Below are 23,949 nucleotides of genomic sequence, written 5' to 3'. Positions count from 1 at the left end.
AACCCTGATACGGCCTTCAATGAACTCTCGTTCGACACCCCTGCTTTAAACCAACATGGACGCGTGGGTGAGTGGAGCAGCACCGAACCTGGGTGATGGCCCGAGGTCTTCTGTCTTGTAGTCCCGGAAGCCTGACAAGGAGAGGACAACCCACCCCGAACCTTCTCTTCATCGCTCCCCTCTTACGTACCTTCAGGGCTCATGTCCAGCATACAATAAGGCGCATCGCGGCATATGACTTCTTGAATGATGATGGAAATACTGTAAATGTCTCCCCGGAAGGTGCCTTTCCGTTCCAGCGATGGGTTCCTCAACATTTCTGGCGCGGTCCAGAGACGGTCTGGTGGAATAAACTAAGGGGTTGGACTGGATGATCTCCCAGGTCCTCCCCAACTCTGTCTATTTTCTAATTGCAAATTGTCGTGCCCCAGCACATAACTTTTATATGCTGTTGTCGCTCTGTCGTCCCATCTAGCGCCTGGAGAGACAAATTTCCCCCCAGGTATATTGTTTTGAAGCTGATCCCACCCATTTTACCCATCAGCCCGCACTCTCAAACCACGTGCACGCTGGGAAGCCAGACTTGTGGTGTTCAGCAGTAATTCAATACTGTCTACCTTGGTTCTCATTGTATTTGGTTCTCGTTGTACATATCCCTGTTTTCCCCCGTTTCACCCTATCCTGTTCTTTGAATAAAGCATCCAGATCGATACACCCGGTCTGTTTTACTGGAGGATACGTAGGTTTAGCTGCACGTCGAGCTGCAGACAGACTAACGTGTAGTGGGGAAGGGACACAAACCATCATAAGACCAGTTGAACTAGCCGAGTTTTGGATCCCGCGGCCGCAGGGAATGCCGTAAACCGCCACGGATATGAAAAACGGTCTTGAGTGATGGTCAGGAAACGAACTGTTGTTAAGTCGATATATCCTAGAGACATTTGATCCGCCCATCCAAACCCCTTCTCCTTCCCATTTATCCTCCACTGACCCTCAGGCTTCAACGGTTCTCGGTCCACGTTCTGAGTTTCCAACAACTCGCTGTATCCGTGATCCGTGATTTTCAGGACAAAACGGCCATCCACCACGCAATTCCGAGATTTCAGCCGTCCGTGGGGGAATTTCTGATGGTGCAGATACTTCATCCCCTGGGGGGGAGGGGGAAAAAAGAAGAGGTTGAGTGGGTCTTGGGCACGTCGCAATGCAGGGAGTCCTCGTTCAGCGACCCGTCAGTGCCAGCCGTTTAAGTCCTTAAGCAGAGCGAAAGCACGATTAGCTTCCCTTTTGCATTTCACAGCCTTGAAGGCCGTCGCTACAGCTAATCATTGACAAGGAAACCCCAAATTGATGTTGCTAAGGGGGACATGCGTTAAGCGAGTTTTGCCCCATTTTACGACCTTTCTCGCCACGGTTGGTAAATGAATGGCTGCCAATGTTAAGTTAGCAACACGGCTGTTAAATGTATCTGGTTGTCAGAAGGTCGTAAAAGGGGATCCCGGGACACTGCGACCATCCTAAACGTGAGCGTGTGAACTTGGCTGCAACGGTCGTAAGTGTGAAAAACGGTCATAAGTCCCTTTTTTCACTGCCGTCATCACTTTGAATGGTCCCTAAATGAACCGTTGTCAGGGGAGGACTGCCTGTATGAGGGACTAGTGGTGAAGTGACTTCATCATCACCGTTGTAACTATGAACAGTCGCTGAATGAGGCAGTCGCTAAACGAGGACTACCTCAGGGAGCTCGATGGAATTATATGAGGAAGGTACACCATTATAGTCTCAGGAACAAAACCTTCTGGTCACCCTAAAACTGATTTTTAATAATCAGTGGGTCTTCCTACAAGTTCTCCCACTTAGAACCATCTCTGATCATCTGAAGCCTTCATGATAGTCCTGAATCCGTATCTTGAGAGCTTCAGGTGTTGACAGACCCTGATTGATGGTGGTTGAACGGAAGAACTGAGAGCTTTCTTGAAGTCCTCCAGTAACTACCGAGCGAAAGATCCACAAATTCTCTAGCTGGCTCATCCTTGATGGTCCCAAAGTTGTCCATCCCTACCAAGCTTGAAGGCCACCAACACTTCTCAACACCAGTGAAGAATTCTCATCATGCCCTCCTTTTTCTCCTAAACTGGATCTCAAAATAGTGTTGTGACCTGTCAGCGGATGAATTATGGGAGGAGGAGGCATGGGGCCACCATCAAGGCGACCTCAGAGCTCCGAGGGGGAAGAGGGAATGGAGCTGGAGAGAGAGAGAGAGAGAGAGAGAGAGAGAGAGAGAGAGAGAGAGAGAGGGAGGGAGGGAGGGAGGGAGGGAGGGAGAGAGAGAGAGAGAGAGGCGGAGCCTTGGCCATCCATCAGCCCTCAGATGGAGTGTCAACAGCCTCCAGCTCTGGAGGTGGCTGATGAGGAAGATGAAGAACAGCTGGATTGAGTGCCTGACACAAGAATGCAAAGAGGGCGGAGGAGAGGAGAACAGTGGAAATCTACGGGCTGGTCCTCGGGGCAGAAGAGCCACCGCTGCTAGCGAAGCCCTACTGTAGCTCTGGGGATAAAAGGCATCAATCGGAGATGAATAGATGTGGCAGACAACTATTCATCTCCTGGCCAGCCGGACTTGTTAGCCTTCGGTAAGAGAGAAACTTTTTTGCCGGGGCTGCCGGCACTCCTAATAAAGGAAATCTTTTGAGTTCACTTCAGAGGTTTTGTTATGTTTGGGGAACCGGGTTGGAACAAATTGCTAGATCTCTTTCCCGGGCACCTTGATAAGGTCCAGCAGCAAGGACGACTTGAACATCCAGTCCAGCTTCATGTCCTCGTTCCGGAGAAGGTCCTGGAGACTCCCTCGCGCGCAGTGCTCGGAGACAACAGCAAGGACCCCAGTGTCATGGAAGAAGCCCACGAACAGGTTGACGTTTTCGTGCCTCAGGTCCCGCAGCTGAATGTGGGGAAGAACAAAAGGGAAATGAGAAGTGAGAGTCCTTCCCCACCAGGTATGGCGGGAGTGGCTAGAAAAGTTTCCTGTAGAAGATTGTGTTCCTTCTGTCAGAAGACCTTCTGAAGAACTTTGGTCAAGTCCTTGTCCCTACGTGTTTCTAATGAACTTTGAAGAAGACCTTCCTCTCTGTCTTAGGGCCTTGTTGTCAACTCGCAAAGCATCCCTGGCCTGGTCTCAAGTTGCCATAGGCAAGTGGGGTGGGAAAAGAAACTTTGAACTGCGGCGAGGCAGCGTGTTAGTCAAAAACAAAAGCACATCCCAGACATATCTCTGTCAAGGCCATCTCCTGGGGTTACCCACAGTGGCCGGAGGGGAGTGATCTCTACAACCCTTGACATAGCTTCCTTGGAGAATGTGACTGATGACACCCCTTGGGAGGATGGTCAGAGCTGGCTTCACTTGGGAACATGCCAACATGAAGCTGCTAATAAATAATTGGATTTCCTTTGAAGCTTGGCTTGAGGCTCATGATTTAATTAGGGCATCGGTCAGAACCCTGACACTTGTCTCTGCACATTTCTAATGAACTTTGTAGAAGACTTTCCTCTCTGTCTTAGGGCCTTGTTGTCAACTCGCAATGCATCCTTGGCCTGCTCTCGAGTTGCCATAGGCAAGTGGGGTGGGAAAAGAAACTTGGAACTGAGGCGAGGCAGCACGTCAGTTAAAAACAAAAGCACATTCCAGACATATCTCTGTAAAGGCCACCTCCTGGGGTTACCCACAGTGGCCGGAGGGGAGTGATCTCTACAACTTTTGAAATTGCTTCCTTGGAGAATGTGACCGATGACATACCTTGGGAGGAGGGGGGAAACAGGATCAGAGCTGGACGGTAAATGACATGGGGTCAGAGCTGGCTTCACTGGGGAAAGTGCTGACATGAAGCTCCTAATAAATAACTGGATTTCTTTTGAAGCTCGGCTTGAGGCTCACGATTTAATCAGGGCATCGGTCAGAACCCTGACACTTGTCTCTACGTTTCAAATCTCCGTTTCAAAGCTGAAGAGCCAGTGCTGTCCGAAGACGTCTCCGTCTCTGTGGTCATGTGGTCATCATGACTCAACGCCGAAGACGCACGGAATGCTATCACTTTCCCACCGAAGGTGGTCCCTATTTTTCCTACTTGCCTTTTTTACGTGCTTTCGGACTGCTAGGTTGGCAGAAGCTGGGACAAGTCACGGGAGCTCGCTCCGTTACACGGCGCTAGGGATTCGACCATTGTCCTAGCAACCTATTTTTAATTCTCAGGTCTGTATAACTCAATTTGAATCTGTGACTAAAAGAGACTTAATTAAGGCTTCCTTGGTGGTTAAAGTGATGTTTCCCCACTTGCTACAACTCTGTCCAGGACACCAAGAGTTACTACTAACCTGTTACCTTTGTTGTTCTTCAACTATAGACAGAATCTAGCTAACCTGAAGCAACTGCTTGTTGCATTGTTAAAAGTAGACTTTGAGAACTTCTAGGGAGGAAGTATCTTGACCCTTTACCAGGTTAACAGAGTTAGAAGGTACCTTGGAGATCATCTAGTCCAACCCCCCCCCGCCGCCCAAGCAGGAGACCCTACACCGTTTCTGACAGATGGCAGTCCTGTCTCGTCTTGAAAACCTCCAGGGATGAAGCTCCCACAACTTCTGAAGGCAACTTCTGTTCCATGAGTTGATTGTTCTCACTGTCGGGAAATTTCTCCTTATTTCCAGGTTGAATCTCTCTTTGGTCCGTTTCCCTCCATTCTTCCTCGTGGTTTGGAGAACAGCTTGATCCCCTCCTCTCTGGGGCAGCTCCCCACATATTGGAAGACTGCTATCCTGTCTCCCCTGGTCCTTCTCTTCACTAGACTAGCCAGGCCCAGTTCCTCGTAAATTTTATCCTCATCATCTTGGTTGCTCTTCTTTGCACATCTTTTTTATAGTGTGGTGACCAAAACTGAATGTAGTACTCTAGGTGTGGTCTTACTAAGGCTTTAGTGGTATTAGTACCTCCCTTGATCTTGATTGTATCCCTCTATTAATGCAACTTAGGATTGCGTTGACTTTTTTGGCCACCGCCGCATATAGCTGGCTCCTATTTAGCTGGTTGTCGACTAAGACTGAGAGATCATCTTCCTCTCTCCCAACTATCTAAACTTTTCTGTCTCTTGCTCCTCTGGAATGCAGCCCCTCCCCCTTTTCAGGAATCCAGACTGCATTCCACCGCAGTCCGGGAACAGCCATAAGATGGGCAAAACCTTGGCAGTCTCATCGGCACTTCTCTCCTAAGACCATAGTGTTAGATCTGGGCAACGAGAGACAGACTGCGGACACGAAGTGACTTAACAGCTCTTTATTAGTAATAATAGTGATCCAGCTTGTTTGGTAGTCGGAGGGTTCCCCTTTTATAGGGATAGGGCACGCCCCTCGACCAATCAGAGGGATACCTGTTTCCCGCTGAAGGAGCGGACCAGAGGGAAGACTTATCCCGATATATGTTAATATCTAACACCCCTCCCCTCCTAGATGGGACGTTACGGTAGGTGACATAGTCCTTTAGGTAGGTGGGTGTTTGTCTTGCTCGGGAGGAACGTCGTAGTTCAGGTTGGGTCGAAGTGTTTGCAGGACTGGGTGCATGTTGGTTCGAAGTAGTTGCAGGATCGGGTGCTTTTCCTTTTTCCCGTTCTGGAGGTCTTTCGCTTCCGTTGCTTGGGCATTCAGGAGCTAGTTCGGCTGCGTTGACTGGGGGTTCTTCAGCTGCGTGCGTGTTGTCCTGTTCCATGCTTCGCTCGCCGGTGTCGTTGTTTCCTGCGATGGAGTTTTCCTGCGGTTGGCTCTCTGTAGACAGGAAACTTCCGTCTTCATCCCTGATGTTGGAGTGTGCAAGGCGACCTCGAAGTTGATCGATGTGCCTTTTCCAATTTCGCCCATCTTCTAGCTCCAGCAAATACGATCGAGGACCCGTGATGCCGATGACCTTTGCCGGCATCCACAATGTTCCCCCTGTGTAGTTGTGAGCATATACTGAGTCCCCTACTTTGAAAAACCGGACCTTACTTGTAGAGTCTGGGGGAGCCGAGGCAGAGTAATTCGGATGGAGCCGGTCTAGGTGAGATCGTAGGCGACGGCCCATGAGTAGTTCAGCGGGGCTCCTTCCCGTCGTTGCGCTCGGGGTAATGTGTTGAATGAGGAGGTAATGGTCAATGCGTGTTTGCCAATCACCTGGACCCATCCTGGCGAGGGCCTCTTTCGCGAATCGCACCATTCTCTCTGCCTGGCCGTTGGATGCTGGATGGAATGGCGCGATGAGGGCATGCTTGATTCCCAACCCCGCTAAAAATGTTTCAAACTGCATGGCCGTGAATTGGGGCCCGTTATCGGATACTAAAAGATCTGGTAGACCATGGGTGGCGAAAAGCCGCCGAAGAACCTTTATGACTGCCTCTGCCGTGGTTGACGTCATTAGGACTACATCTAGCCATTTAGAATAAGCATCTACAACTATGAGGAAAGTTTGACCCTGGAATGGCCCTGCAAAATCAATGTGTATACGTGACCAGGGTGCCCTGGGTTTCTCCCATTCTGTGGCGGGCGCTTCCGGGGGTGCTGGTCTCGACTCCTGGCATGGGTCGCAAGTGGCCACCCACTCCTCTATTTCTTTGTCCATGTTTGGCCACCACACGTAACTTCTTGCTAACGCTTTCATTCTCACAATCCCCGGATGACCCATATGTAAAGCATCTAATACATTTTTACGTAAAACATGCGGAATAACAACTCGATCCCCCCACAACAAACATCCTTGTAGTACTGAGAGCTCGTCCCGTTTCGACCAAAACATTTTGAATTCCGGGCCCACATTTCCCTTTGGCCACCCCCTCCAAACCCAAGTTTGAACTTGTTTAATTAAATTGTCTTTAGAGGAGAACCTTGCAACATCGTAGGAAGAAACCGGTCCCGAATCCAAACAGTCAATGAGCAATACCGGTACTTCTGGAGTGGGGTCTGGCAGAATGTCAGGTAATGGGCAACGGCTGAGTGCGTCTGCGTGTCCAAGAGTGGAGCCCGGTCGATGTATCAATTTGTATGAATAAGCAGCCAGGAAAACAGTCCACCTGGTCATGCGAGGAGAAAGGGAGACCGGAGTGGGGCGGTTTCCCGCCAAAAGTCCCAACAGCGGTTTATGATCTGTGATCAGTTCGAAATCGCGGCCGTAGAGGTATTCGTGGAAACGCTTTACTCCCGCGACGGCAGCCAGCGCTTCCCTGTCCATTTGGCTGTAATTTCTTTCGGCCGATGAAAGAGTTCTGGAGTAGAATGCGATGGGTGCTTCTTTTCCGTCGGGCATCCTGTGGCTGAGGACTGCTCCAACTCCGAAAGGTGATGCGTCGCAGGTCAATACCAGCGGTAGGGTTTGGCTGTATTGAACAAGCAATGAGTCAGTGGTGAGTAGACGCTTTACTCCGGCGAAAGCTGCAGCTTCGGATCGTCCCCATTTCCATGGTGCGTTCCTCTGGAGTAGACGGTGTAGTGGCTCAGCAACGGTCGCTTTCTGCCTCAGAAAAACGCTGTAGAAGTTAAGTAATCCGAGGAAGGCCTGTAACTCGGTCTGATTTCGTGGTGTGGGGGCGTCCTGGATCGCCTTAATTTTCTTTGAAGTGGGGTGTATTCCCTGACCATCGATTCTATAACCCAGGAATTCTACGCTAGGCACGTTAATTTGGCATTTTTCTTTTTTAAGGCGGAGGCCCTTTTCTCTGATTCTGGCCAAAACAGATCTGACTCTTTTGTTTAATTGCTCCTCATTTGCAGCGGACACCAAGATGTCGTCAAAATAGGGGACGACTCCTGGTATCCCTTGCAAAAGTCGTTCCATGACGCTCTGGAACAATCCTGGGGCAATGCTTACGCCAAATTGTAGCCGGTTGCATTTGAATGCTCCTCTATGCGTCACTATAGTTTGGGCCTCCGCTGTGGCGCTATCCACTGGCAGTTGCTGGTAAGCTTGTGCCATGTCTAACTTTGCAAATACCTTTCCTGGCCCCAACGAGTGCAATAAATGCTGTACTACAGGCACAGGATATGCGCTCTGTTGTAGCGCGACATTAATTGTGCATTTATAGTCCACGCAGATGCGGACTGATCCGTCTGGTTTGACTGGGGTCACGATGGGCGTTTCCCAGCGCGCGTGATCTACCGGCTCAAGGATTCCTTGCTCCACTAATTTATCTATTTCTTTATCTATTTTTGGGCGGAGTGCAAAAGGCACTCGTCTTGGTTTAAGTCGGATTGGCGCCACTTTGGGGTCTAAATTGAATGATATTGGTTTACCCACATACTTACCAAGACCGGGGCTGAACACATCCTCGAACTCCTTAAAAATCTGTTCAGCGCTGCTGTTTCTTACGGCGTTGATCCCGGTGACTTCTAACCCCAGGGCTTCAAACCAATCAAGCCCCAGAAGGTTCTGCAATGGCGCACTGGCGATGGTCACGGGCAGCTGGGCTTCGATGTCCTTGAAACGGATGTGGAATGTGCCTTGGCCCACGATGGGGACTTGGTTCCCCTGGTAGTCTCGTAGCAGGACGTCTGGAGCGTGTAGTTGGCTCTTTCTGAGGCTAGGGATAGCCTGTTTCATGGATGCCCATGAAATGATCGTCAGGGTCGATCCTGTGTCGACTTCTAGCTCGCAGGGTGAGCCCTCCAAGAGGACTGTGACTCTCAGCCTTTTTGGCCGCTTAGGGCGGACCTGATGTATTGTGGTGAGATACGTTCGCAACTCCTCTCTCTGGGTCAACTCTATCTCATCGTCAACATCCTGAAAATACTCTCGTTGAGCGTCTTGATAGAACGCTCTTTCAGCTCTTTGTGTGTATTCTCTCTGGGGATACGCTCGCTCACTTCCTTGTGAGTAATCTCTCTGGGAATACGCTCGTTCAGCTCTTTGGAAATTTTCTCTCTGGGTAAACACTTGTGGATTTCTCTCTGGGCGCCCTTTTTGATTTCGCCAAGCCCCTGGGTTGGGCTTCTGTTGGCGGTACATGGGTGGCTGCCGTGAGGCAGGGACTCCGCTCCGGCACACTCGTGCGATGTGCCCAAGTTTGTTGCAATGCGAACAAACAACGTTCCTGAACCTACAAGTAGACCTGGGGTGATTCCCTCCGCAACTTGCGCAGGGTGGCAAACGGGATCCGGGTCTCCCCCCAGGCCTCAAGTGACTGCTCTGCATCAGGTGACTGTCCTCGAACTCGGGATTCTCGTAGTCAGGGCTTGCGTCCTCGTAGTGCACTCTGGTTTGCCTCGGTGCTGGCTGGTTTACGCTGGCCCCTCGTTGTATGGTCACCGATGATTTCTCCGCTGATTCTGACGCTCTTGCTTCGATTAATGCTGTCTGTAGGGTTAAACCCGGGTTTGCCAACAGCTTCTTTTGCAACGAGATGTCTCTTATCCCACAGATGAGCCGCTCTAAGATGTGCTCTTCCAAATCCCTGTATTCGCAGTGAGCTGCTGCTTTTCGTAGGGCTGCAACATATTGATTGACGGATTCTCCCGCCTTCTGGGTCCTCATGTTGAATTCCTTCCGGCAGACATGGCGGGAAGGTTTTGGCGCGTAATGAGTTTGCAGAGTTTGTTGCAACGTCGTCCACGATACTGCTTGTATTGGAGTAGGCGCAGTGAGGTCTCTGGCCGTATTGAAGACTTCCTTTCCGCAGTAGCCGAGGAAGATGTTTTTCTTCCTTGCATCGGTGATTCCCGTGTATTCGTTTGCTTCGAGGAAACACTCGAAACGAATCATGAAAGCTTCCCATTCGTCGTTTTCTGGGTCGAAAGGAGCGGGGGGAGCATGCATCGCCATCTTCTCAGTTTGAATTTGCCGCGCTGCGGTGATCTGAGATGGCTGTCGGAATTGCTGCCGAATTCCTGGGCTGGATCAAATCCGGAGATTCTGGAGGTAGCGTTCTTCGTCCTATCTGTCTCTCAATCCCACCCTCGTCGCCAATGTTAGATCTGGGCAACGAGAGACAGACTGCGGACACGAAGTGACTTAACAGCTCTTTGTTAGTAATAATAGTGATCCAGCTTGTTTGGTAGTCGGAGGGTTCCCCTTTTATAGGGATAGGGCACGCCCCTCGACCAATCAGAGGGATACCTGTTTCCCGCTGAAGGAGCGGACCAGAGGGAAGACTTATCCCGATATATGTTAATATCTAACACATAGAATCCGCCAAAGGACGACGGTTGAGTTTCTACCGATGGGGAGGAGAAGGACCCCAACTTACAGTAGTGGTGGGGCAAAGCCCCCAAACTAGGGCAATTCTGCACCCCTTGACTGACTGTTCAAAACCTGGGACGCCCTACAGTGAACCATGGCTGAAAAGCAGCGGAGTGTAGGGGAGGACACGCCAATCCTGTAGGCCCATGATGGCGAAACCATGGCATGTGTGCCACAGGTGGCACACGGAGCCATATCGGTGGGCACATGAGCTCAGCTCCGGAGCACATGCGTCCACCAGCCAGCTGATTTTCAGGCCTTCTGAGCCCACCAGAAGTCGGGAAACAGGCTGTTTTTGGCTTCTGGAGGGCCTCCGGGGAGGGGGGAGCAACTGAGCCCAACCTTTCCGCTGCTAAGCGAGACCATCATTAAGTGAATTTTTTGACCCGTCGGACGACCTCTCTTGTTAAGTGAGTTGCGGCCATTGTTAAGTGAGTAGTGAACCGGGCTACACCATCGATTTCGCTCGTCAGAAAGTCGCAAAAGGGGATACGGCAACCGTCGTAGGTACGAGACCGTTGCCCAGCATCTGAATTTTTATTACGTGACCCCAGGGATGCTGCAACGGTCGTAAGTGCGAAAAATGGTCACAAGTCACTTTTTCGGTGCTGTCGCTAAATGAAGCATTGTAATAGGTTAATTTTAACCTATTTTAAATGTATTGTCTTTTAAATTCGGTTTGTTTTTTGGGATATGTATTTAATTTTTTTTTAACTTTTGGGATGTGTGTTTTTTAATGTTGTACACCGCCCTGAGTCCTTTTGGAGAAGGGCAGCAGATAAATCCAAATAATGGATAATAAACACATGCTTGAGCAGGGGGCTGGACTAGAAGACCTCCAAGGTCCCTTCCAGCTCTCGTCCTCCATAGTGCTTCCACCCCCTTTTGAAAGGAAGGCTCTTCAAAACTCACCTGGCAAAACACTTTTTCGGTGCTTGGCTTGACTTCGAGGTTCTTTTCTCCGGGGAATCTCTTCAGCCACACCCAGTCACCCTAAAGGTGGGGGAGGGGAAGACAAAGAAGGACAGACCTGGTGACCCTCAACTATCTCCAAGGCTCAAAAGAAGCCGGAAGGAAGGAGGCACCCCCTGTCCCACATCACTGCCAGCTGATGTTAGGCTAACTGCCTATCAAGCAGTTTCATAGAGACATTAGATCCATAGACATACATTAGATGAGAGACAGAGGTGGGAGGAAGGGAGGGAGAGAGAGAGAGAAATAGATATTGATATTGATATTGATATTGAGAGATGAGAGATGAGAGAGAGAGAGAGATGGAGGGAGGGAGGGAGACAGAAATAGATATGGATATTGAGAGATGAGAGATGAGAGATGAGAGATAGAGATAGAGAGAGAGAGAGAGAGAGAGAGAGAGAGAGAGAGAGAGAGTTGGAGGGAGAGAGGGAGATGATAGATGATAGATAGATGGGAGAGATAGAGAGACAGAGAGAGAGAGAGATGGAGGGAGGGAGGGAGGGAGATGATAGATAGATAGAGAGATGTAGGGAGGGAGATGATAGATGATAGATGATAGATGACAGATGACAGATGACAGATGATAGATGATAGATGATAGATGATAGATGATAGATGATAGATGATAGATGATAGATGATAGATGATAGATTGATTGATAGATTGATAGATGATAGGTGATAGAGAGAGATGTAGGGAGGGAGGGATATGATAGATGATAAAGAGAGAGAGGGAGATAGGGAGATAGGGAGGGAGGGAGGGAGATGAGAGAAAAATGAGAGAGAGACAGAGAGAGAGAGACAGTGAGAGATGTAGGGAGGGAGGGAGATGATAGATGATAGGGAAAGAGAGATGGAGGGAGATAGATAGATAGATGATAGATAGATAGATAGATAGATAGATAGATAGATAGATAGATAGATAGATAGATAGATAGATGATGGGTGGAGAGAGAGAGAGATGGAGATAGATAGATAGATAGATAGATAGATAGATAGATAGATAGATAGATAGATAGATAGATAGATAGATGATAGATAGATGATAGATAGGTAGGTAGGTAGGTAGGTAGGTAGGTAGGTAGGTAGGTAGATAGATAGATATTTAGATAGATAGATGATAGATAGATAGATAGATAGATAGATAGATAGATAGATAGATAGATATTTAGATAGATAGATAGATAGATAGATAGATAGATAGATAGATAGATAGATGAAGGATAGATAGATAGATATTTAGATAGATATTTAGATATTTAGATAGATAGATAGATAGATAGATAGATAGATAGATAGATAGATAGATAGATATTTAGATAGATAGATAGATAGATAGATAGATAGATAGATAGATAGATAGATATTTAGATAGATAGATAGATAGATAGATAGATAGATAGATAGATATTTAGATAGATAGATAGATAGATAGATAGATAGATAGATAGATAGATATATATTTAGATAGATAGATAGATATTTAGATAGATAGATAGATAGATAGATAGATAGATAGATAGATAGATAGATAGATAGATATAGATAGATATTTAGATAGATAGATAGATATTTAGATAGATAGATAGATAGATAGATAGATAGATAGATAGATAGATAGATGATAGATAGATAGATAGATAGATAGATAGATAGATAGATAGATAGATAGATAGATAGATGGGTGAAGTATTTGAGACTATGCAGGAAGGAATATGACTTCACCTCCACCACGGCTACGTTCTTTTCCTCCTCTGCCCCACTTTTCAAGCTTTTCTTCTCCGAGGGGTTTCCTCCAGGACTGTCATCCAACTTCTAGGGAGGAACAAGACAGGTCACTGTAAACTAAAGAATGTTCTGAAATAATGTTATTGAGCAACATTTGAAAGGTGGACCTAACCTTGGGTAGATACATCTGCGGTGGTCCCAAAGAAGAAGAAAGATGGACCTAATTTTGGGTAGATATCTCTACATCTTGATGGTCCCAAAGAACAAGAGAGGTGGACCTAATGTTGGGTAGATACTTTTACGTCTTGATGGTCCCAAAGAACAAAAAAAGTGGATAGATACATCTACATCTTCATGTTCCTAATGAAGAAAAAAGGTGGACCTAACTTTGGGTAGATACATCTGCGATGGTCCCAAAGAAGAAGAAAGATGGACCTAATTTTGGGTAGATATCTCTACATCTTGATGATCCCAAAGAACAAGAGAGGTGGACCTAATGTTGGGTAGATACTTTTACGTCTTGATGGTCCCAAAGAACAAAAAAAGTGGATAGATACATCTACATCTTCATGTTCCTAATGAAGAAAAAAGGTGGACCTAACTTTGGGTAGATACATCTGCGATGGTTCCAAAGAAGAAGAAAGATGGACCTAATCTTGGGTAGATACATCTACGTCTTGATGTTCCCAAAGAACAAGAAAGGTGGACCTACCTTGGGTAGATACATCTACATTTGATCATCCTAAAAAACAAGAAAGGTGGACGTAACCTTGGGTAGATACATCTACATCTTCATGTTCCCAGTGAAGAAAAAAGGTGGACCTAACTTTGGGTAGATACATCTGTGATGGTCCCAAAGAAGAAGAAAGATGGACCTAATGTTGAGTAGTTATCTCTATGTCTTGATGTCCCCAAAGAACAAGAAAGGTGGACCTAACCTTGGGTAGATATCTCTACGTCTTTATGGTCCCAAAGAAGAAGAAAGGTGGACCTAACCTTGGGTAGATATCTCTACGTCTTTATGGTCCCAAAGAAGAAGAAAGGTGGACGTAACCTTGGGTTAATACATCTACATCTTAATGGTCCCAAAGTTGGCCATCTCTCCCAGCATTGCAAAACCAGTGACAGTGGTCTTTTGACCCAACCTCTTTTCTTGATTGGATTTGAGACGGTCACTATTCGCTCAGCCTGGCCTCTGATTTTGGAGGGCTTCACTCAACGATCACCCTTCCTATCTCCATGGGGTTGTGGTCCTCCTCCTTTTTATCACCTCCAACCTGGCTTACCTTTCCAGTGCTTGGGAAGTCGATGAAGGTCAGGTCGTCGGCGGTGAGGACGATCTTGTTGGGTCCTTCACATAGCTGATCATGCAGAAAGCGGCGTCTGCGAGAAGCGAGGCGAGCAATGAAAAATATCAGAGGCGAACCATGGTCACCCATAACTGAAGCACCGTCCCCCCGCGTGACTCGCCATTCTGGAGGGTAGAATCGTACAAGGGAATTACGTGAAACTCACCGAAGATAGTAAGCCAGAACGGATCCACACAAGAACAAGAGAACGACAAGGAGGAAGAGGAAGAAAATAAAGCTGCCACCCACGCCTAGAAGGAGGAGGAGGAGAAAGAAGAAACTCATGTTCTTTGGATTGAGGTCCAACTTTCCTGTGGCCACCTAGGACTAAGTGGGTGTCCTGTTTCCTCTTTAAAAAAACGCCCTCCAGCGTTAGAGCCCCCACAACTTCTGTTCCCCTGGTTAATTGTCCCCACTGCTAGGAAGCGTCTCTTTAATTCTAGGTTGCTGGAAACTACTTTATTGCTCTAAACCTATTTTACAGGAATCTTCCCAGATTTTACTTGCGAAGAGACTGGATAAGGCTAAAGACGTTCGCGGGGAAGGGGGGATCGCACAGAACTTACATAGAACAAGAGCTGGAGGGGACCTTGGAGATCGTCTAGTCCAACTCCTTAATCAGGTAGGGGACCCTACCGTACACTTCTGGACAAACGGCTTTCTAATCTCATCTTAAAGAGTTCCAGGGAAGGAGCGCCCAACGTGATAATATTCTACATCCTGTTTAATTTTCAACGTCAATCTATCCATTTCTGCACCATCTAGCATCAAATTGACTATTTCTTCATCTCACGATATATCTTCATTTTTTTCCAGCGTTGTGCAAAAATGATCCTCGCCGCTGTTAAGACGTGTTATATTAAAGACATATAATAACAACCATTTCAGTTTCCCTATCATCTTTTCCAACCACCCGTGTATCTTTGTCGAAATTCTTTTCGGCTTTGACACAAGTCCCAACGCAAGTGATAAAAATGTGCCCGTTTGGGGGTTATATATCCATCATCTGCTAGACGTGTTTTTAAACGTTTTAGCTAGTCTAGCAGGGGGCAGATGCCATCTGCAATCTACCCCAGGGATGTCGAACTCAAAGCCCGTGAGACGGAGCTGGTCCGCGGGGTGCTTAAATCTGCCCCACAGGCAGATTTAAGCACGAAGAGCCGAAGAGCCAGCGCTGTCTGAAGATGTCTCTGTGGTCATGTGGCTGGCATGACTCAACGCCCAAAGGCACAAGGAACGCCGTTCCCTTCCCACCAAAGGTGGCTCCTATTTTTCTGCTTGCATTTTTTACCTGCTTTCGAACGGCTAGGTTGGCAGAAGCTGGGACAAGTAACAGGAGCTCACTCCATGACACGGCGGTAGGGATTCGAATCGCCGAACCGCTGACGTTTCTGAACAAGCTCAGCGTCTTAGCCACTGAGCCGTTGCATACCTCTGATCTAATCCATCTTACTTCGCTTCCACACTTACCCCCGGTACAAATGATTCCACGGTTGAACCAACAACTGGAGTCCGAATCCGGCTTGGTATTGTGAGGCCAGTGGACGGCCCGTCCTACGAAACGCAGGGTGCCAGAAGCCAGGTCTACTTTGTACGCGGGGTGAAGACGGCTGCCTCTTCCGTCCGTGTCCAAGATGATGTATGGGACTTCGGCGGCGCCCTCTTCGTCGGCGGACACCAGCTGGCTAAAGCCTTCCAGCTCGAAGTCCTTGGCGTGCTCAGCGATGGTTGTCCCCACCACCCTCTTTCCGGACAGCCGAGTGTTTTCCACGGCCTTTGCCAGGAAGTAGATGGAGTTAAAAATGGTGCCGAACAAAGGATGGGCCTGAACGGAGAAGGAAAAAGAACGAAGCCAAGATTGAACGTTGCACTTTTGTGTACGGTTACACCAAAGAAGGATTTGTTTGGTTTCCAACACTCTTGCAAGTGTAGAGGTGCCATTTGGGTAGGCGGGAACCTTGTGTCTGGAAGTTCCACAGGACTCAGAGGTAGTTTGGAAGGCACACTCCCAAGACTACACACCAGGGGTGTCAAACACAAGGCCTATGGGTCACATCCGACCCACGATATGGTCAGATCTGGCCGGCGGGGCCATCCTGCAAAATGTAAGGAGCTGGCCCACATTGCTTTGGCCCAGTCTACCCAATGCGAAGAGGAAACATGCCAGCAGTTTGGGGAGTGGTGTCAAGCTGGCCACGCCCATCCATTTGGCCGTACCCAGTCAGCTATGCCCAGTGTGGCTTCAAGCTAGCCACCCCTAATCCACCCCCCTGCTCAAGCAGGAGACCCTACACCATTTTAGAATCAGAATAGAGCTGGAAGGGACCTTGGAGGTCTTCTAGTCCAACCCCCTGCTCAAGCAGGAGATCCTAAGACCATTTTAGAATCAGAATAGAGCTGGAAGGGACCTTGGAGGTCTTCTAGTCCAACCCCCTGCTCAAGCAGGAGACCCTAAGGCCATTTTAGAATCAGAATAGAGCTGGAAGGGACCTTGGAGGTCTTCTAGTCCAACCCCCTGCTCAAGCAGGAGATCCTAAGACCATTTTAGAATCAGAATAGAGCTGGAAGGGACCTTGGAGATCTTCTAGTCCAACCCCCTGCTCAAGCAGGAGATCCTAAGACCATTTTAGAATCAGAATAGAGCTGGAAGGGACCTTGGAGGTCTTCTAGTCCAACCCCCTGCTCAAGCAGGAGATCCTAAGGCCATTTTAGAATCAGAATAGAGCTGGAAGGGACCTTGGAGGTCTTCTAGTCCAGCCCCCTGCTCAAGCAGGAGATCCTAAGACCATTTTAGAATCAGAATAGAGCTGGAAGGGACCTTGGAGGACTACCTGTAAGATCCAGAGTTCCCACTTTCCTTCCCCCCTGTCAGTCGGGCACCTTCTCCACGCTGAGTTGTCCTGGAATCTCTTTCTTCTCCTGCGCCTCTTCAAAGGCCTGCCGGAAGGAATATCCCGGAGAGTCGATGGTGATGGTGAGCACGGCATCGTACGCCCGGCGCAGGTTGAGGTTGTCCTCCAGCGGTGCGTAGGCTTCCTCCTGGTAGGGCAGGCTGTAGGTCAGGGTATCATAGGGGATGAAAATGTAGCTCCCTCGGGTCATTGCCATCTCTTCGGCCTTCTCCAGGAGGAGGCGCTGCTCCTCCCCGCCCAAAAGGATGGAGTGCATGCACATAATGACCGCTGCAGAAGGGAGGGAGGGAAGGAGGAATGCAGAGGAGGAGGGGAAGGAAGAAAAAGAGGAGAAGAATGGATGAGGAAGAGGAATGAAAGAAAAGGAATGATAGAGGAATGAAGAAGGAGGAGGAGAAGGAAGAGGAGGAAGAAGAGGAGGAGTAATGAAGGAGGAGGAGGAGTAATGGAGGAGGAGGAGGGAGGAAGAGTAGTGAAGGAGAAGGAGGGGGAGAAAGAGGAGGAGGAGAAAGAGGAGGAGAAAAAGAATGGAGGTGGAGGAGGGAGGAAGAGAAATGAAGGAGAAGGAGGCGGAAGAGGAGGAAAAGAGGGAGAAGGAGAAGAAGAATGAAGGAGGGGGCATAGAGGGGGAGGAGTAATGGAGAAAGAGAAGGAGGAGGAGGGTGAGGAGAGGAGGAGGAAGAGGGGAGGAGAGAAGGGAGGAGAAGGAGGCATGGAGAAGGGGGAGGAAGGAGGAGTAATGGAGGAGGAGGAGGAGTAATGGAGGAGGATATTGAAGGAAGAGGCATGGAGGAGGAGGAGGAAGGAGGAATAATGAAGAGGAGGAGAAAGAGGAGAAGAAGGAGAAGAAAATGGAGGAGGAGGAGGAATGGAGGAGGAGGAAGGAGGAGGAATGGAAGAAGAGGAGGAGGAAAAAAGGAAGAAGGAGAAGAAGAATGGAGGAGGAGGGGGCATGGAGGAGGAGTAATGAAGGAGGAGAGGGAGAAGGAGAGAAAGAGGAGGAGGCATGGAGGGGGAGGAAGGAGGAGGAATGGAGCAATGAAGGAGAAGGAGGAGGCATGAAGCAGGAAGAGGGAGAAGAAGAGGAGGAATGGAGGAGGAGGAGTAATGGAGGAGGAGAAGTAATGAAGGAGGAGGAGGAATGAAGGTGGAATGAAGAAGAAGCAGAAGGAGGAGGATAACAAGGAGAAAAATTAGACCCCCCAAAAGTGTAAGAAGTTTAGACCCTCTCTTCTTTGGGGCAGCCCCCCCAAATATTAAAAGACTGCTATCATGTCCCCCCTGGTCCTTCTTTTCTCTAGACTGGCCAAACCCAAATCCTGCAACCGTCCTTCGTAGGTTTTAGTCTCCAGGCCTTTGATCCTCTTCGTTGCTCTTCTCTGCCCTTTTTTTCTATTCCTCTTTCTCTTTGCTGCTATGAAAATTAAAAAGAAGAGATTGGACAAGCATTTGCCCGTCATGTTTTAGGGTCTTCTGCTTGGTCGGGGGGGGGTTGGACCCCCATAATAGCAATCCGGGTGAGCACGGAACCAGAGTGGGGCGATATTTCCCCTTCGTTGGTAGAGTTTGAGATGTTGGCGGTTCAACCACGTCTTGGTCTCCTGACCAAGTTAAGAAGCTGCATAAACATGTGGTTGAGTCAGATGCAGGGCTGGGATTCAGCCAGTTCGGACCGGTTCAGGCAAACTGGATGCTAATTTTACGTCTGGCTTGCCGAACCGGTAGTTGCAAGGACTGGCTGGCCTCGCCCACCCCAACCCTCCCAGGAGTGTCCACACGTCCCGTTTTGAATGTTCTGGGAGGGCGAAAAATGGGCCTATTGGAATTTCCACAGGTTCTGGAAGTCCAGAAGTGGACCTATTTCTGGCTTCCGGAGGGCCTCTAGAGCCCAGGTAAGACAATTTTGAACCGCCCAGAGGCTTGACAAAAGCCTTCGGAGCCTGGGAAGGGTGAAAGCGCCCTTTCCCCGCGGTGGTGCAGGAGGCTGAGTAGGCCACACCCACCATGGACATGCTCACCCAGCAACTGGTCAGAGAACCGGTTGCTAAAGTCTCCTCCGCCACGAGAAAAATAAGCTGAGCTAAAAAAAACCAAGGGAATATAGGACAGGGAACGATGGGGGCAGGAGGGCGAGGCCAGCCAGAGGTGGTATTTGCTGGTTCTCCGAACCACTCAAAATGTCTGCTACCGGTTCGCCCGAACTGTCTGAATCCCACCTCTGCCTGCAGCCCTTTCTCCTACAATGCACTCCATATTTTTCAAACCGAGGGTTTAACACACTTACGTTAGATCTCTCGTGAGGAACATCTGCTCATTGCAACCATACCTCGTACATTGCGGGAGGGCGAGGCCAACCAGAGGTGGTATTTGCCGGTTCTCCGAACCACTCAAAATTTCCGCCACTGGTTCGCCCGAACCGTCTGAATCTCACCTCTGTTTGCAGCCCTTTCTCCTAAGACACACCATATTTTTCGTACCTAGGTTTAACACACTTACGTTAGATCTCTCGTGAGGAACATCTGCCCATGGTAACCATACCTCGTACATTGTTGGCCTTCTTGATCTTCCGAAGGGCATCCTCCACCCCACTCGGTTCATCATCCATGGTGGCCATGACGGTGACGGGCAGGCCCAGGTTCCTCAGCGAATCGGCCAGGCCTCGTCCCACTTGGACCCAGAGGTCTTCTTTAGAGGTGATGACAGCCAGGTGAGCCCACTGGAAGTACTTAAGTACAGTGTAGAGCACAACGGAGGCGTGAGGCAACGGCCGCACAAAAGTCCCAAAACGGCCAACCTTGTCGTCAGCCGTCAAGCAAGCCCAGGAGACGACGGGCTTGTTCCAAGTCTTGCCCAGCATCCCCGCTGCCTGACAGGCCGTCGGGTTAACTGGACCGACGAAACCAGAGGCGTAATATTCTGTGCTAACCAGGCCCGCGAGGGCCTTGGAGGTCTGGCAGTCTTCGTTAAGGAGGACATAATCGAACCAGTATCCCTTGTTTAAGGTGGGGTCCTTGTTGATCCGGCTAACAGCCAACTTGGCCGCCGCGTCGGGGTAGGCTAGGGCGTAGATGGGGTCACACTTCCAGGGACCCATCACCCCAACTTTGAAGGTCGTGGCGTGGATGGTGAGAGGAAGGCGAAGGACCAGAGGCCAGAAGAAGAGGGACCACCACCAAGGAGGCCCTCTATTGTAGGTCCACCTCGGATGGTTGGCGAGCCAAAGGAGGAAACCCGTCCAAATTTGGGTCATGTTGTCGTGGTGGATGTAGCAAGCGATTGGGCGGAGAGGCGAGGACGGGAAAATTGGAGAAGGCACAGGACATCAGTTCCTCAGGGACCAAGTCCAGAAATCTGTGGGCCCATCTCCTGCCATCCGTTTGATCAAGGGTGCCTCTTCACCGTCCAGAGAGAGAGAGAGAGAGAGAGAGAGGGAGGGAGGAAGGGAAGGGAAGAAGAAAAGAGGAAAAGAAAGAGGAGAGAATATGAATAAAAGATTACAGCCCAAGCCACCCAGAAGACACACTATTAAACAAAGGGGAGGGGAGGGCAGGGGAAAAACAGAGAAGTATTCATATACAAATGTACAGCCAACAGATGATATATCTGGAACTACTACAACGAGAATAAAATGTGGAAGAGGGAATCTATTTTTATGTAAATATGGAACCGGGTTTTGCTAGGAAGGAAGGAAGGAAGGAAGGAAGGAAGGAAGGAAGGAAGGAAGGAAGGAAGGAAGGAAGGAAGGAAGGAAGGGAGGAGATAAGGGAGGCAGGGTGGGAGGAAGAAGATAAGGGAGGGAGGGGGAGGGAGGGAGAAAAAGGAAGCAAGGGAGGGAGGAAGGAAGGAAGGAGATGACAGAGGGAGGAAGAAGAAAGGAGATTGAAGAAGGAAGGAAAAAGAAGGAAAAATGGATTGATGGAAGGAAGGAGATAAGGGAGGGAGGGGGAGGATGGAGGAAAAGGAAGCAAGGGAGGGAGGGAGGAAGAAGGAAGGAGATTGAAGAAGGAAGGAAAAAGAAGGATGGATGGATGGAAGGAAGAAGATAAGGGAGGGAGGGGGAGGACAGAGGAAAAGGAAACAAGGAAGGGAAGGAGAGAGGAAGAAGAAAGGAGATTGAAGGGGGAAAGAAGGAAGGAAGGAAGGAAGGAAGGAAGGAAGGAAGGAAGGAAGGAAGGAAAAAGAAGGGAAGGAAGGAAGAAGATAAGGGAAGGAGGGAGGGAGGGAGGAAGAAGAAAGGAGATTGAAGGGGGAAAGAAGGAAGGAAGGAAGGAAAAAGAAGGGAAGGAAGGAAGGAAGAAGATAAGGGAGGGAGGGAGGAAGAAGAAAGGAGATTGAAGGGGGAAGGAAGGAAGGAAGGAAGGAAGGAAGGAAGGAAGGAAGGAAGGAAGGAAGGAAGGAAAAAGAAGGGAAGGAAGGAAGGAAGAAGATAAGGGAGGGAGGGAGGAAGAAGAAAGGAGATTGAAGGGGGAAAGAAGGAAGGAAGGAAGGAAGGAAGGAAGGAAGGAAAAAGAAGGGAAGGAAGGAAGGAAGGAAGGAAGGAAGGAAGGAAGGAAGGAAGAAGATAAGGGAAGGAGGGAGGGAGGAAGAAGAAGAAAGGAGATTGAAGAGGGAAGGAGGGAAGGAAGGAAGGAAGGAAGGAAGGAAGGAAGGAAGGAAGGAAGGAAGGAAGGAGATTATAATGAGAGGGAGGGAGGGTCTCAGGGAAGTCCTGCCTTAGCATTTGGCAACCACGTTTCCCCACCCCCCCACCCCCAACCTAAGTGCCTTGTCACCACCCCCATGGCCACGCCCTCCATGAAATCGTGATTGACAGCCCTGGACTCCAGGTCTCCCCTCCCGCCTTGACTCTTCCCTTCATTCGGCTCTTTGAAGAGATGGGCCACTCAGGAGGTCGTGGCCCAGAGGTCTACCGTAGAGGCTGAGCCAGAGCTGCGCTGCAGAGGAAAAGACGCCCGTTGGGAGCAGCCCCCGCGCATGGGCGGTTATTTCCTTTTGGGTAGTCCTGTCAGGTCAGGGCTTCCTTGGGGGACGGGGTCACACCCACACAAACACCCATGCTTCACGACCGGTGGATTGGCACCAAGGAGCCCATCATCTTCCTCCTCCTCCTCCTCCTCCTCCTCCTCCTCCTCCTCCTCCTCCTCCTCCTCCTCCTCCTCCTCCTTCCCTTCTCTACTCTGCAAAGCCCACTCCCTTCCAGCACTGATGACCTTCCCTAGTTGGGTCACATCTGCAAGGAAACCACCAAGCTCAGAGAGCATCCAGGACCCCGCAGTCGTCGTCCTCCTCCTCCTCTTCTACCACCACCTTCTCCTCCTCCATCTCCTCCACTCTGCAAACCCCACTCCGTTCCAGCACTGATGATGTTACCAAGTTGGGTCATGAAATGTCTACAAGAAAACCACCAAACTCAGAGAGCACCAAGGACCCACAGTCCTGTTCCTCCTCCTCTTCTCCTTCCTCCCCTCCTCCTCCTCCTCCTCCCCCGTCCTCTCTTCTCTGCACACCTCCTTCAGTTCTAGCATGGATGATGTTCTCTAGTTGGGTCATGAAACGTCTGCAAGAAACAATCAAGCTCAGAGAGCACCAAGGACCCCACAGTCCTCCTCCTCCTCCTCCTCCCCCCTTCTTCTCCATACCACAAAACCCCCTCCCTCCCAGCACTGAAGGTGGTTACCTAGTTGGGTCGCGAAACATGGGCAAGTAAACCACCTGTGCTCAAGGAAGATGACACGTGCCAGGCCTGGAAGCCATCTTGGGCCTTGGGCCTTCTGGCCCACCACAGTTCATGCTGCGGGAAAACGGGAGGGGAGGATTATATGGCGTATCGGAGATATACATGGAGTATATAGTCACAAACACATTCCTTTCTCAGAGAGTCAAGGACATCTTGCCCTGCACCTGGAAGGGTGTGATTGGGAAGCATCTCCAGCTGGGACGGTGCCCGATTGGGCCGTGGGACGGATCCGATGTGGGTTCTGGGCAGGGGCTTGGACTTTCGTTTTGGGTGGGGAAAAGCTGGAAGCTTTCAGATTCGGGTTTTTTCCCCAGATGTGCCAATGTGATGTCTCTAATAAAATGGAACTTGGAGGAAACTTCAAGACCTCGGGGGCTTCTTTCATTTGGGGGTGTCAGTTGGAACCCTGACAACATGACAATAAAGAACAGGGACTGAATACCCTGATCATTTTGCACACCGAAGAGTCAAGACAATGCAGAGCGAAAACAGAGGGAATATAAAGTCGGCCTCTTTGACCACGGATGAAATATTTAGTGGATTATTTCGGGTAACCTTTTGCCAAACTAGCATTGAAAAGATAGCAATAGCCATAGCTCCTGGACTTCTATACCGCTTCACAGCCCTCTCTAAGCGGTTTACGGAGCCAGCCCCTTGCCCCCAACAATCTGGGTCCTCATTTGACTGACCTCGGAAGGACGAGTCAACCGTGAGCCTGGCGAGATTCGAACTGCCAAATTGCAAGCATCCGGCAGTCAGCAGAAGCAGCCGGCAGTACTCCACTCTAACCACTGCGCCATGGCAGCTCATGGTAACATCCCCATGGTCACTGCGAACAACATTCAATGCTTGGCAACTGACTCGTATTTATGATGGTTGTAATGTCCCGGAAAGGGGGGGGGGGTTCACGTGATTCCCTTTTGCGATCTTCTGATGAAGATTCACTTAACAATCGTGTGACTCACTCAACAAACAAAGGGACTGGACGGCCACTTGTCCAAAATGGTCTAGG

The 23,949-nt window shown here is 49.5% G+C and overlaps 1 protein-coding gene across 1 annotated transcript in view; it reads right to left on the bottom strand.

Moving 5' to 3' along the window:
• LOC309381829 (retinal guanylyl cyclase 1-like) overlaps nucleotides 1–20,450 on the bottom strand; it is a gene marked incomplete at its 5' end in the record, with an annotated part of 33,671 nt that extends 13,221 nt beyond the window's left edge. The window contains 10 exons of the mRNA XM_081933113.1: nucleotides 191–340; nucleotides 992–1,148; nucleotides 2,762–2,938; nucleotides 11,150–11,230; nucleotides 12,937–13,026; nucleotides 14,226–14,322; nucleotides 14,455–14,539; nucleotides 15,759–16,113; nucleotides 17,169–17,470; nucleotides 19,739–20,450. Of these exons, the coding sequence (XP_081789239.1) occupies nucleotides 191–340; nucleotides 992–1,148; nucleotides 2,762–2,938; nucleotides 11,150–11,230; nucleotides 12,937–13,026; nucleotides 14,226–14,322; nucleotides 14,455–14,539; nucleotides 15,759–16,113; nucleotides 17,169–17,470; nucleotides 19,739–20,450 (2,206 nt within the window). The remainder of the gene's footprint in view (nucleotides 1–190; nucleotides 341–991; nucleotides 1,149–2,761; nucleotides 2,939–11,149; nucleotides 11,231–12,936; nucleotides 13,027–14,225; nucleotides 14,323–14,454; nucleotides 14,540–15,758; nucleotides 16,114–17,168; nucleotides 17,471–19,738) is intronic.
• Between the last annotated feature and the right edge of the window lie 3,499 nt (nucleotides 20,451–23,949).

This window comes from Natrix helvetica (genome assembly GCF_964273705.1).
Source record: "Natrix helvetica genome assembly, chromosome: Z".
Taxonomy (NCBI): domain Eukaryota; kingdom Metazoa; phylum Chordata; class Lepidosauria; order Squamata; family Natricidae; genus Natrix; species Natrix helvetica.
This window is presented reverse-complemented; position numbering and strand designations above follow the sequence as displayed.